At 42.1% G+C, this 14,169-nt stretch overlaps 1 protein-coding gene across 4 annotated transcripts in view; it reads left to right on the top strand.

The window, feature by feature from the left end:
- Positions 1-13,130, top strand: part of SLC26A7 (solute carrier family 26 member 7) — a 157,429-nt gene extending 144,299 nt beyond the window's left edge. For all 4 annotated transcript variants that reach the window (XM_030553435.1, XM_030553434.1, XM_030553436.1 and 1 more), the window contains 4 exons: positions 1,809-1,912; positions 2,963-3,017; positions 3,105-3,208; positions 9,303-13,130. In XM_030553435.1, the coding sequence (XP_030409295.1) occupies positions 1,809-1,912; positions 2,963-3,017; positions 3,105-3,208; positions 9,303-9,338 (299 nt within the window). In that variant the 3' untranslated portion in view covers positions 9,339-13,130. The remainder of the gene's footprint in view (positions 1-1,808; positions 1,913-2,962; positions 3,018-3,104; positions 3,209-9,302) is intronic.
- The last annotated feature ends 1,039 nt before the right edge of the window (positions 13,131-14,169 follow it).

The following is a 14,169-nucleotide window of genomic DNA, read 5'->3' on the forward strand; positions in this document are numbered from 1 at the left end:
GGTTCATTTACATGAGAAAGAGAAGAAAAGGTGGCCTTCCACTTGTAGAAACCAACATAGTAGCAGAGTTTCTAGCAGCATGAGAATAAGCACCAACAAATAGTCCCGAAGTTCTTCAAAAGAGATATATGTCTGGAATACAGTTGTGGATGTTTGTGGTTATACCACTAACCTATGGACTACATTTTGATTTTAGACTCTGAGCATCACTCCAAGAGTAGCACTGGAAGGAAGACACATTATCACTTTCTCAGTTCTTTCCTTTTTGCTCTAGGGGAGTAGTAAATTATCATTGGCATATACCAGCAGCAAATTGTAACATCACTGTGCCTACTTAGTTGTGCTAGCTAGTGAACAGGGGAAGAAAATCCAGCCTTGCTCCTTCCCACCCATTGTCTCCCCACTTACTCTGAAAGGGAGTATGCTGTATGCCCAGACCCAAAAGCTGTGTGGCCCATACAAGGGTGGAATACTGAGGAATTCTTTCTTGTTCTTCTGCCTTCACTTCCTTGTGTAGGCACAGAGCCGAAGTCCCAGTCTAGCGCTATATAAACATGTTTATGATGTCTGGAATGGGATTGGTTTAATAAATAAAAAATAAGCATTGACACCCTGAGCTAAGTTCAGCTCTGGCATAAGCAGCTGTAGAGTATGCTGCAATAGCAATAAGGCATTCTTGGCTTTGATTACCTCTGCATTTTAGACTACTCACAGGATGGAATTAGTGCCAATATAAATCCACACCATGCTGAAACTCTTAAGTCCCCTCAAGGATTTTAAATCTCTTTATCTATTCTGTCACACCTATTTAACTTAACACATCTTTATATTCAAGCTCCCATCTTTTCTTGAGTGTTTTGTATGTTGTGATAATTAACTTTAAAGTTAACATTTATTCACAGTATGGCATCAATAAATATATTTTGTTTCCTACTTTTCCTTATTACGAAAGCCTTAAAATACTTAGTCTCATCCCCAAATCCAACAAAACAGTTAAATATGTCCTTAGTTCTACATATGTGTGTCATCCATTTGATTCCAATGGGATCCTAAGGGTATGTCTACACAGGACTAAAAACCCTGCAGCAGAGCCATGGCTGGCCCAGGTCAGTGGACTCGGGCTCTGAGGCCCTGAAAGGGTGGAAGATCCCAGAGCTCAGGCTCAAGTCCAAGCTCAAATGTCTACATAGCAAATTTTAGCCTTGCAGCCTGAGCCCCATGAGCCCAAGTCAGCTGGGCCAACCATGGCTTTTTTATCCCTGCGTAGCCATACTTAATAGGCTTAAATTCAGGCATTTGCTAAAAGGCTTTGCTGGCCTGGGGCCTTAGTTACGGACTGATTAATGTTTATTTGTTGATTTAAATATGTACAGTTCTATATAAATGCTAATCATTCTTATTACAGTGGACAGGAACTATTAATGATCCAGTCCATCTCCTTGCCAGCATTCCCTACATCTGTTAGAATATTGACCAGGCTAATTTTGAAATTCATGACCAAAGAGGCTTCCCCCGTTTCCCTAGGGAGACTATTCTAGGGTCTAATATTTCTCACTGGCAAGACATTTCCTGATATCCAGCCTAATTTCCCCCTTTCTTAATTTCATCCCTTATCCCACTGATACTGCTTCACACCAATTTTTCTACTGTGCACCTGAACTGAGCTATTCTCTTGCTTGATATTTTCTCTCTGTACAACAGAAAGTTTTGCATTGGTATTTTCCATTTATTTTTAGAGAAATGTCAGTATTCCTGTGGAGATTCTAATAGGCATTTCACACTTAACAGTATTTCTGTCAAATGTATAGGTGAGCTGTCATTACAGCCATGCCCCAACGAGAGATGTGCTTTAATATTAGACTGCAGTGGACTGACTTTCTTTGACTATACCGGAGTCTCTGTGCTTCTTCAGGTATTTATATACATTTTCTATATACAGAACTGGAGCCAAAGCCATGCTCTCTTCACTCATGCAAATAGATCCAATAGGATTTCTCGTGTGAGAAAAGTGATCGTAGATTTGATATTTAAACTGAATTGTGTTTACATCGAAAATTAATGTTTAATGGTTTGGGGCCAGATCTTCTGCAATCGCTCCCCCAAACCCCTGCTTTTTTAATCTAAAGCAGATTTAGGGCCAATATCAGACCTTGTGCAGTTGCATTGACTTCAGTGGACTGGCATGTACTTACAAGAAGCCTACTTTTGGCCCTTAGGCTTTTGTCTTTTATTTATGTGAAAATATTGCTTTCTACCTAATCCATTGGAGTTAGGATTTAGTGATCACCACATTTTGTTCACATCTGTGTTAGAACAGCACTTCGAATGGTGGAGTTCTGGCCCAGGAATGGAGCCCCTTTGTGCTACTACAGTAAAAATAATAAATCTAATGATAATAGTGATCATTCAGCTATGTTCGGAAATTACTTTCCAAAAGCTAATTCCTGTTGGTGTTGTTGGGATTGAATGTAGCGGAAGATATTTACTGGATAACAACTAAATTAGGATGGCACAAGCTGGCCCTAAATAACTTTTGCTCTTCAGTCTGACCTGCCAATCCTTGATCCGTCAAGTTCTGGTTGTAGCGTCCAAGCTGCCCAATTGTAATGTGAAATGGATACGGGTGGCTGTAGAACAGATCCAATTTCATGGAAATTTCCAAACGAGAATAAAGCTTCTGAACGTATAAACAAATAGCTGTATTAATACTAAAAGGGAATGAAGGACTGTTCTTCTGTTGTATTTAACAGTGTCATGCCATACTGGGGAAATTACTGTACCAATAGCTTAGTATTGTTTATATTATAGAATGGCTCCCTCTGGTGTCAGTTTTTGGTAAAACTTGAATCTATTACTGCATGTTCCTTGTTTTGTTTTGAATATCTAAATTAAGTTGAGCATTTTATTCACAGTCAGTGCTTCAAACAATTTTGTAAAATCTTTATTGTTGTCACTCCCTTAGATTTACATGGATTTTAAAAACAGAAGTATCGACGTGTTACTAGCACATTGTAAAGGCAAGTATCAGGCCACAGACAAATTTTTAATAGTAATTTAAATGTTCATATTATCTTTTTAATGTTCATGTATGTGTCTTATCACAGCATCCTTGGTAAAAGCAATGCAGTACAGTGGAAATCTAGGATCAGAAAATCCTATCTTCTTTGAATCTGTTTCCTCTGCAATTGGTGCCATTCATTTAAACAGGGTGAGTTTTAAAGCAGTAAAAGGTGACATCCAAAAGGTTCAAAGGCTTGATTTGGGTGCTTATAAAAATTTGTCACAGTATAGAAATCCCATATATCCAGTGAGTCCTTTGGACACAAACCTATCTTTCTACCAACTCTCCCCCACCTAGGGTGACCAGATGTCCCGATTTTATAGGGACAGTCCTGATTTTTGGGTCTTTCTTACATAGGCTCCTATTACCCCTCACCCCCGTCCCGATTTTTCACATTTGCTGTCTGGTCACCCTACCCCCACCAAACAACTCACTCCCATTATTAATGTTTCATGTTTACAAATGACCACTGGCTGGTGTTCCAACCTCTGGACTTCAGTTATTTGATTCTCTCTTCACGCCAGTCCCTCCCCTTCCTTTAGTGATGATTTATGGATCTTGGTAGCTTTTTGTGCTAGTTCTGATGCCTCTATGCTCTGGTGAGTAATACAATCTAGGTTACACCAAAACAAAGTTACACAGGTGCTACTGAGTTCCTCAGCTTAAATTTAAAAGGGGAGGAAAGGGTAAAAGGGGGAACTCTAGGGAAAGAAGGCATTCTGGTGAGAGTCTGCAGATGAGAGAACAGATGATTCTTGAAAGGCAGCAGAGAGAGCTATGTGGGTGTGTGAGGGAGGCTTGGTTCAGGAAACAAGGGTTGAAGCTTGAACCAGTTTTTATTTGCTAAAAAACAGTTTTTGCGTTCCTTGTTAAAAGAAGTATAAAACCTGCTCTTTGCTCATAATGTTAACAGTTTAAACCTTTCTCGTTGTAATGCCTTTTTAACTGAGTGTACACTGTAAGCAATGTGTTTTCCCATAGCTTGATTCAGCAATACAGAGATGGCAAGAAGCCTATTTAGAGCTGCCTCCAAGAAAGATTCAACTAGTCATTGGTCTGAGTATTTCTCTGTTGCTATAAACAGGCACATTTTGCTACTTAGGTTATAAATGCCTCCTCTCTCTCCTCCACCAACAAAATCCCTCTTCATTGATCCACCCCATTAAGATGCATTGGTGATATTGTGTTGTGGATTACAGAATAAGAGAAATATGCTCAGTTCATTGTTTTCACACCATTTTACACTGAGAACTACAAGTCTTAGTGAAGTAGGGAACTAGGGTGCAAAACATGATGAACCTCAATGTTGCTGACTGGGACAATTACTTGTTATTTTGTCTGGTTTTGCATATAATAAGAATGTTATAAGAACATAAGAATAGCCATACTGGGTCAGAACAATGGTCCATCTATCTCAGTATCCTGTCTTCTGGCAATGGTCACTGTCACATGCTTCAGGGGGAATGAGCAGAACAAGGCAGTTATCGAGTGATCCATTCCCTGTTGTCCAGTCCCAGCTTCCGGCAGTCAGAGCCTTTGACAGGGACCCTTAGCAAAGGTTCTTAAGCAGAGTAAGCTGTCATGGGATAAGAGGGAAGGTCCTCTCATGGATCAGGACTGGTTAAAAGATAGGGGGAAAAGGGGTATGAATAAAAGGTCAGTTTTCACAATTGGGTCCACCAAGGGTCGGTACTGGGACCAGTTCTGTTCAACATATTAATAAATGATTTGGAAAAAGGGGTAAACAGTGAGGAGGCAGAGTCTGCAGATGATATAAAATTACTAAAGATGTTTAAGTCCAAAGCTAACTAAGATAAGATTCCTTTGTAACTTTTAAAACTGCATGATTGGGCAACAAAATGGCAGATGAAATTCACTGTTGAAAAATACAAAGTAAAATACATTGGAAAACGTAATCCCAACAATACATACAAAATGATGGGATCTAAATTAGCTGTTACCACTCAGGAAAGAGATCTTGGGAATCATTGTGGGCAGTTCTCTGAAAACATCTGTTCAGTGAGCAGTGACAGTCAAAAAAGCTAACAGAATGTTAGGCACTATTAGGAAATGGATAGATAAAAGAGAATATATCATAATGCTACTATATACTCACACACCTTGAAACTGTGTGCAGTTCTGTTTGCCTTATCTCAAAAAAGATATATATCTCTATATATGTATCTCTCTATATATATTAGAATTGGAAAAAGTACAGAGAAGGGGAAAAATGATTAGGGATATGGAGCAGAGGAGAGATTAAAAGAGACTCTTCCTCTTAGAAAAGAGATGACTGCGGGGGAGGGGATATGATAGAAGTCTATAAAATCATGACTGATATCAGAGAAAGTGAATGTGGAAGTGTTATTTACCTCTTCACATAACACAAGAACCAGGGGTCACCCAATTAAATTAATAGGCATCAAGTGTAAAACAAATATAAGGAAGTACTTCACACAATGCACAGTCAGCCAGTAGAACTCATTGCCAGGAGATGTTGTGAAGGCCAAAAGTATAACTGGGTTCAGTAAAGAATTAGAGAATTTCCTGGAGGATAGGTCCATCAATGGCTTTTAGCCAAGATGATCAGGGATACAATCCCATGCTCTGAGCAGTAGCTTAGCTAGCGGGGTACAGGATAAGCAGCCACTTCCCCTCAGCACATTTTCCAAAAGCAGTGCTTGCCAGGCCGGCGCTGGGGACAGCACGGCCGGAGGAGCTATGGGGGAGGGGGCGCGGTAGGCGTGGCTGGAGAAGCGAGGGGGCTGGCTCCTCAGCCATCGCGCCCTACACTCAGCGAGGCCCCAACATTGTCCCAGCCACCATTAGCAGGCCCTGACCACGCCGCGGGATCGCACACAGCATCCTGGCCGCGCGCGCTGCCCTCCCTGCTGAGCCTCCCGCCCCCAGCCTGCCCTGGGCACATGTGGTGTGTCCCACCACCAGAAGGGAGCCCCGCGTCTCTCCCACTCGGCTGCGCTCCAGGGGGTCCTTCCCGGCCGGGCAGCTGCCACTCCACTGGGAAGGAGCCCCTGGAGCACAGCTGAGCGGGAGAGGCACGGGGCTCCCCGGCAGTGCTGGGGATGTTTATCGGTTCGGGGGACCCCGACCGGCTCCTCGCCCCTGTTCGCCGGCCACCCCGCCTGGGACAAGTCTCGCCTCCGCAGCCCCTCTCTGCCGCTTGTCTCCGGCCAGCGGCCCACGTTCCCGGGCTGCGCTGCCCACCCGGGTCCTGCCCACTCCGCACTGCCCCCGGACCCACCGCTCTGCCCTGCAGGCTGCAGGGCTGGAGCAGCCTCCGCGCTGCACTGCAGCACTCCTGGCCCCAGCCAGCCATGGCCCATGTGCCCAGGCTGCTGCACAGGGGCGTCTCCTCCCCAGGCCCGGCTTGGGATCCAATGGGGCAGTGAGGGGACTGGGCTGGGGGCAGGGATTTGGGGAAGGATCCAATGGGGGAATGAGAGGGCAGAGTCGGGGCTTGGGGGGCGAGACCAGAGGAGGAGCCAAGGGGGGGGGGCCACCTTTTTTATGTTTGCTCCCCCTACACTTAGAACCTGGCTACGCTGCTGGCTCTGAGTGTGTTAAGTTATAAAACATAATGCTTTGTACTTAAAAGCAACTTTCATCTAAGGCTCTCCAGATGCTTCAACATTAATTAACCCTCAATACACACAGAGGCAGTTGGTGGCAAGCTGGGAATAGAATCCTGATGTCCAGTGCCACCCTCCTCTAGTGATGCTGCAAAATGCAAACATTTCAGAGGTGCCTTAAAGAGCTTGAATGGGCCCCCAAGAATGGGCCCCCAAAAACTTGGATCCTGGACCAAGTTCCAATCTGAACCAGGAATTGATTTTTGTTATCTACCTCCACCACTATGTCTGGGCTGCTGCTCACCACTCATTTGTCCTCCCAATAATAGGGATTATCTTCCTAAAGAGACTGATAAAATTTGCCCAGATGTTCACCTTCTAGCTCCTCCCTTCTCCTGATCACCTACTTACCATTCATTTGTTAGAATCCCACAGACCCTAGTGCTATCTGCTCCAACCAACTGCTCCCTGTAGAGTTACTATTAAAAACTCACTCTTTGCCAGATAGATCCTAGGTAGTTACTACAGAGTTATTTCTTGTTTTGTGTAGGGGAAAACTGTGGTAGCTACTGGTAACTGTTGGCAAATGTGAACTTTTTAATGGCAACTATTGCATTTTGTAATATTTCCCACACTTAATTGTACTTCACAGTACATTGCATGCCTAGGAGCTACCCCGAGGTGTGTAAGATCATAGTGCAGCATTGTGGTATTCATCATAGTCAGCTATTCATCACAGCAGGAGGAAGGAAGGAAAGAGGATGGAAAACTTGAGGAAAGGGAGATAGGGGTGTAGAGCGACAGGAAGGACACATGCTGGGCAGGTAGAAATGTTGAAACTTATTAGACTGGATTGTGCCTTATGCATTAGTCAATGACTCTTCACCTTCCTTCCTCCAATCTTCCTGAGCAAGGAACCAGGGCAGTTAAAAATGGCCCAGACGAGCCAAGGAATTCTTAAAGGGCTTGAAAAATGTTCAGGCACAATCTGTCCCCAAGATTCTCCAGAGTGTTGCAGCTCCACATACACACACCCCCAACTCAGGCCAGTGGTTAAATGCTACAGTTGGCCCATTATACTTAACTTGTGTGAAGGAATTTCAAACCTCAACAGAGAGCATTCAGTTTACTGGAATTAGGTGTCTTGATATGTTCCTTGTTCTCATTACTCCTGGGGATGGGAGAAGATGGCAGAGAAGTAGCATGGGGGGAGGGGAGATGAGGAAGACACCACTGGTAATGGGGTAGAAGGAGTTCCTACTGATGGAGAGTGTCTGTCGTGTTTTATTTTATGCTTTCAAGTATCAGAGGGGTAGCCATGTTAGTCTGGATCTGTAAAAGCAGCAAAGAATCCTGTGGCACCTTATAGACTAACAGACGTTTTGGAGCATGAGCTTTCGTGGGTGAATACCCACTTCCTCAGATGAATGTAATGGAAATTTCCAGGGGCAGGTATATATATGCTAGCAAGCAAGCTAGAGATAATGAGGTCAGTTCAATCAGGGAGGATGAGGCCCTGTTCTAGCAGTTGAGGTGTGAAAACCAAGAGAGGAGAAACTGGTTCTGTAATTGACAAGCCATTCACAGTCTTTGTTCAATCCTGAGCTGATGGTGTCAAATTTGCAGATGAACTGAAGCTCAGCAGTTTCTCTTTGAAGTCTGGTCCTGAAGTTTTTTTGCTGCAGGATGGCCACCTTAAGGTCTGCTATAGTGTAGTGCTCTCCTCCAGTGCTCTCCTACAGTGCTCTAGTGCTCTCCTACAGTGCTCTCCTACAGGTCTGCTATAGTGTAGTGCTCTCCTACAGTGCTCTCCTACAAATTTTTGTATATTGCCATTCCTAATTAGGAATGGCAATATACAAAAACCTGTAGGAGAGCACTTCAACCTCCCTGGCCACACTATAGCAGACCTTAAAGTGGCCATCCTGCAGCAAAAAAACTTCAGGACCAGACTTCAAAGAGAAACTGCTGAGCTTCAGTTCATCTGCAAATTTGACACCATCAGCTCAAGATTGAACAAAGACTGTGAATGGCTTGCCAATTACAGAACCAGTTTCTCCTCTCTTGGTTTTCACACTTCAACTGCTAGAACAGGGCCTCATCCCCCCTGATTGAACTGACCTCATTATCTCTAGCTTGCTTGCTAGCATATATATATCTGCCCCTGGAAATTTCCATTGCATGCATCTGAGGAAGTGGGTATTCACCCACGAAAGCTCATGCTCCAAAACGTCTGTTAGTTTATAAGGTGCCACAGGATTCTTTGCTATTTTATGCTTGAGCCTCTGCAGGACAGAATAGTTTTGCACTGCTAGGGAGGGGACAGGCTGGCATAATGGTTACCTCCCACGTCAAACTCTGTCATTCTGAAATATCAAGGCTCTTCCACATATATCTGATTTCCAGCAGTAACGTCATACTGTCTGAATTTCATTAATGATGCCAAAAGGCTTGTGGCTCATTCGTCGTTTTGTTTATAATGAGGATGAGCTGGATAGACTTTGGATTTCTCTCTCTTTGCAGTGCTTGATGTAGATTTTTAAATGAGGTACTTGCTTTCCTACTGTTTCGTGTGCTTTGCACTCACAATGTGGATGATAATTTGGTAATACATGATAATACGGTGAACCTTTCTGTTTCTTCAATTTTAGAATTTCAGCAAACTCAATGATCACAGTGAAGTGTGAAGTCTACATGACGCAGGGTGGCTGTTTTGATCTGCTAACATACAGAATGAACTACACCATTGCTTTTCCTTACATCTTTTTTCATGAGATCATGTAGGTAGTATTTTGTATGCCAAATATGTTTAATAGACATCAATGCTGCCAAAGAGTTCTCTTCAGATACTGCTGCTGAGAGAGTGTTCATACAATGGATTGTTCTATTGTGGATATTTATAGTATTTTTGTACACATTTAGATACAAAATATTAGAAAGCAGACATGGGATATCAAGCTTTTATTACAGTGATTTATATTGTTTTAGCTCATTCTATAGTAACTTAATTTGTAGCACACAACTATAGTTTTGTGTATGGAAGAGTAAGACATTATGAACTTTTGCAAATAATCTGTAGTCACTGGTGCGGTATATGCAGCATGCCATTTACAAAACCCAATTTTGTTTCAAATATCTGCTTTAATCCTTTTCTTCTTAAAACCAAACCCATGCAATAGCAATATCATATTGTATAACCTTGTGCACTTAACCCAGTCCTGCAATTCTTGCAGACTTAATCCTTGTATACTATTTAATGCCTAATGGGAGATCAATGGGAATTTTGGATGTGCAAAGAATATACTGGCTTAGTACATGTTATCATGTCTCCCTCCAGAGACCAGTGCCAGTGACTATTACAGCTTGCTATTTTGTTAAACCAAAGGAGTTCTTTAGTTAAGTGGAAGAAGAGGCTTTTACTTTTGGTTCTAAAGGTCCTAGGTTTGATCCTCACCGATGCGTGTGGAGTCTGCATACATATGTGACTCTGGCTCAATACACAGTCTCAAGCCCAAGAATATTATGGGCCACACTCTCAATTTGTATAAATCCACATAGCTCCATTGACTTTAATGGAAGTGCACAAATTTACACCACTTGAGGATCTAGCCAAAACATCATATCATGGAGCAGATTTTCAAAAATAGGCCTAAAATTCCACATGCAGGACATATATTTTAGTGGGTAAATGAGCAATTGCCCACTGCGCAGGTGGGATAATGGTCTGTTCAGCTGCCCAGGTGCACATGTAAAGGTGGGTCTTGTACATAGAAGCAGATGCATGAACATTTTTGGGGCAGCAATTTGAAAATTTGGCCTTGTAAATTCTGGGCCAGATTTACTGGAGTAAATCAGTGTGCGCTGGAGTAGGGTAGTGTACAGTGTAATCTGTCCCTCTGTAAAATTGAGAAATTGGCCTAATTTATTATTAATCTTATGATTAAAAAATGAAGTGATTACTAGAGTGCACTGATAGCTGTGTGTTATCTAGTTCCTTCTTTCTAAAGGTAAATGTTAGTGTCATTAAATTAAGTCCCCAAAGCATTGCAAAATAAGGGAAGATGACTCTTTGTAGCTAGTCTGAGGTACCTTCAGTGCTTTATTTACACTTTACTGATTTGCTGTTTAGTCAGAAGTACTGAAGTCTGTCTCTCCCAAGAGATTATTGGTGCCACATCACAGAGACAGCACCCACTATTTAATTTTCAGGTAGTTCATTTATATTGTAATGTACTGGATAGTGTGTATATATCTGATTGCTCCTTTACTGGATGGAATCACAGCTGCTCCAGTGTTTGTTATTGGCGCTAACCTGTTTACAGTTAAAGGAAATTCTCTTTTAGTTCAAGTGCTGCTGCTTGTTAGGAATCTGTCCTTCTGGACCAGAATCATCTGAGTTCTCTCTCCCTGTTCCAAATGGCCATGATATGCAGTGTAGAGACAACCAGGAGAAGTGGGGAAGGAGAAAGGAAGAAGAGGGCAACAGGTATGGACCTCAAGGGGTAGGCATCTCATGTCGAGGGAGAGATAGCCCCACTGAGGGACTAGTCACTCAAACCTCAGAAGAGGCACACCAAAAGGTTTATGAACCTGTTGGAGAACTCGGTTTGAGATTTGTGCTGGCTCTGCGTTTAATCACAAAAGGTTTGAGATTTTAACATAATTTTTCATCAAATTTTTAAAATTTGCTTAAAAAACAGGGAAAAATGACATTTTTGCCACAATGGTTTCTTGTTTCAGTCAGCCCAAAGTTGTTCTACTAGTTTGAGGTCTGACTGGAGTGTCATTAAAATTTGCAATATGTTATAGATTGTTGTAAGCAGCTGTGACAGTCACATTACAACTGAAAACAATGTGCAATACAGAGGAAGATTATTCCAAAAACATTTACAACATACAGTGCTGCTATATATTTATGTATTTGAGTTACACACAGAATAAAAGACAAATGCGCTTACATAAAAGGGTCCAAGAAACCACAGTTCAAATATGTATCTTGAAATATGTTGGATAATGCTGTTTATGGTTATAGGTATCGTGTGGTATTTGTTGATCTGTGAAACAACTGCAGTAAAATGTGAGGGTCCAGTAAGTTATATAGCCCAGCATGAGCCTACTTAAAAAAGAGAAAGCAAGAGGAAACGGGAGGGCATATATTCCCGACACCACTCTCCCAGCCTCACTTCGAGCTGTGGATTCCTTCCCCCATTGACTTAAAGGGATAGGGGGCATGAAAGGAAAGCGAGCAGGACACATTACTTCTAAGAGTCATTTTGGCAAAGCAGAGAGAATGGTAGTGTCAGGCTGCCCTGTTCAGATGGAAGGGAACAGGTAAGATCAAAGTCCAGGCAGCCAGTTCCTGGCAGCAGAGTCTGGCTAGACTTTCCCTGCTACACCAACTCCAACCAGTTATCTCCAGCAGATGTATGTGTTGCAGGAGGCTAGGGAGTATCACTGGTTCCCGACCCTCTGCATGTCCATGCCAAGGATGGCTTTTCCCTCATTTTTGTTCTGTCCCTTCACCTGATTAATAAAGATTTTGGGAAATGGAGGTGTATAATTCTGTATTTCACAGGATGTAGGGGAATCCTGGAGTTGTTTCCCTTAGTGCCTTGCAGATGGTCAGAAGTTTCTTAGTCAGACTTCATTAAGGTTGCATTTATAAATGGTTTGTAAAGGGTTGATTAATAAATGTTAAAAGCATGTTACAGGCATGAATAGTATATTCTACAGGTAGTTGTAAGAACATCAGTGGAAGATCAATGTTCTAGATGGTTGCAAGCAACCTCTTACCTTGTTGAACTCTATAACAGTCTGTAACAATTGATTAATTATTTACTAAAACAGCTACTAATAATTTATTAACTCTTTGTAAACTATTATTTAATGTACCCTTAATTGTGGAAGGACCACTTGTAGTTCTGTAGTTAAGTTTTGCACATAAGCAAGAGGTTGATCCTCTTCTTTATCTATGAAAGATGCAGCATCTCCTCCCCCAAACTGCAGCATGTACTCTTTGAGTACAGAGTGCATTTTCTGAGAACTTTAAAATAAATTGATTAATGAGTTTAACTTAGAAGATAATTTTAAAAAGAGGGTTATTTAAGAAATTCAGCACTCAGCATCAGAACATTTTTTGTTTTTGAAGTATCTTAATAATGGAACAACAAACATGCTTCAAACTTCCCTTATTGTTAAAACTCCCTGAAATCTTCTGCATAAGATTCATTTGAAAACATTTGGTAGGATTAATGGTCATTTCTCCTTGTTATTCTTCATAGCTAGAAGATCCTCTTATAACAGGTGCTAATGAATAACATTCTGCTACAGAGAATTCAACACAGAACTACCCTCTTTCAAAATAATTTCCATTTCATTATTTTCAGTGAGACTAAGGTAATGCCTTACTGTATGCAGTCTTATTGTAGCTGTGTTGGTCCCAGGATATTAGAGAGACAAAGTGAGTGAGGTAATATCCTTTATTAGACCAACTTCTGTTGGTGAGAGACAAGCTTTTGAGCTACACAGAGCTCTTCAAGTCTGGGAAAGATACCCAGGGGGTATGTTGCTGTAGTTTAGATGCCTGCAGCTGGCCCATACCAGATGACTTGGGCTCGTGGGCCTCGGGCTAAGGGGCTGTTAATTGCAGTGTAGACATTTGGGCTTGGGCTGCAGCCCAGGCTCTGGGACCCTTAACCCAAGCCTCACAACACTGAGTCAGCTGGCGTGGTCCAGCCACAGGGTTTTAATTGCTGTGTAGACATGCCCTTAGTGTCAGAGCTAAATACAAGATTGAACAGATAGCTTAACATAAGTAATTTGCGCATATTTTAAGGGACCATTCAAGGTGAAGTGGCCCATTAGCACCCCTGTAGTCATAGGATATAAAGGAGATTAGTGGGTTACACATTGTTGTAATAAACCATAAATCCAGTGTCTTTATTAAGACTATGATTTTTAATGTCTAGCAAAGTTATGAATTTAAGCTCCCAGGCTCATCTTTTGAAAGTGTTGTGCAGGTTTCCTTTGAAGATGAGTACTGATAGGTCATATATTGAGTGATCGCTTTGTGAAAAATGTTCACCCACAGATGATGGGGTGTTTTTGTCTTTTGTCATTTGTCTTTTAACAACTATGACCCACATTCGATGGGGACCTCATCCTGAAGGAAGTCTTCAGGCCTGCAAACAACCCCCATAACCTCTCCAAGCTCATCATCAGAAGTAAGCTGCCCACAGACCAGGACACATCAACTCAAAGTGGTGCCAGACCCTGCCAGAACAGCAGATGCAAAACCTGCAGGCGTATCTCCACTGCTACAATGATCAACACACCTTTTAGGATTCAGGGGTTCTACACATGCATATCACAACATGGTGTACCTCAACCAGTGCACTAAAAACCCCAATAACAGCTGCATGGGTGAAACCAGACAATCACTACTCTCTTGAATGAACTCACACAGGAAAATGATAAAAGACAAAAACATCATATCTCATGTAGGTGAATACTTTTCAC

Source organism: Gopherus evgoodei, chromosome 2 (assembly GCF_007399415.2).
Source record: "Gopherus evgoodei ecotype Sinaloan lineage chromosome 2, rGopEvg1_v1.p, whole genome shotgun sequence".
In the NCBI taxonomy this organism is placed as follows: Eukaryota; Metazoa; Chordata; order Testudines; family Testudinidae; genus Gopherus; species Gopherus evgoodei.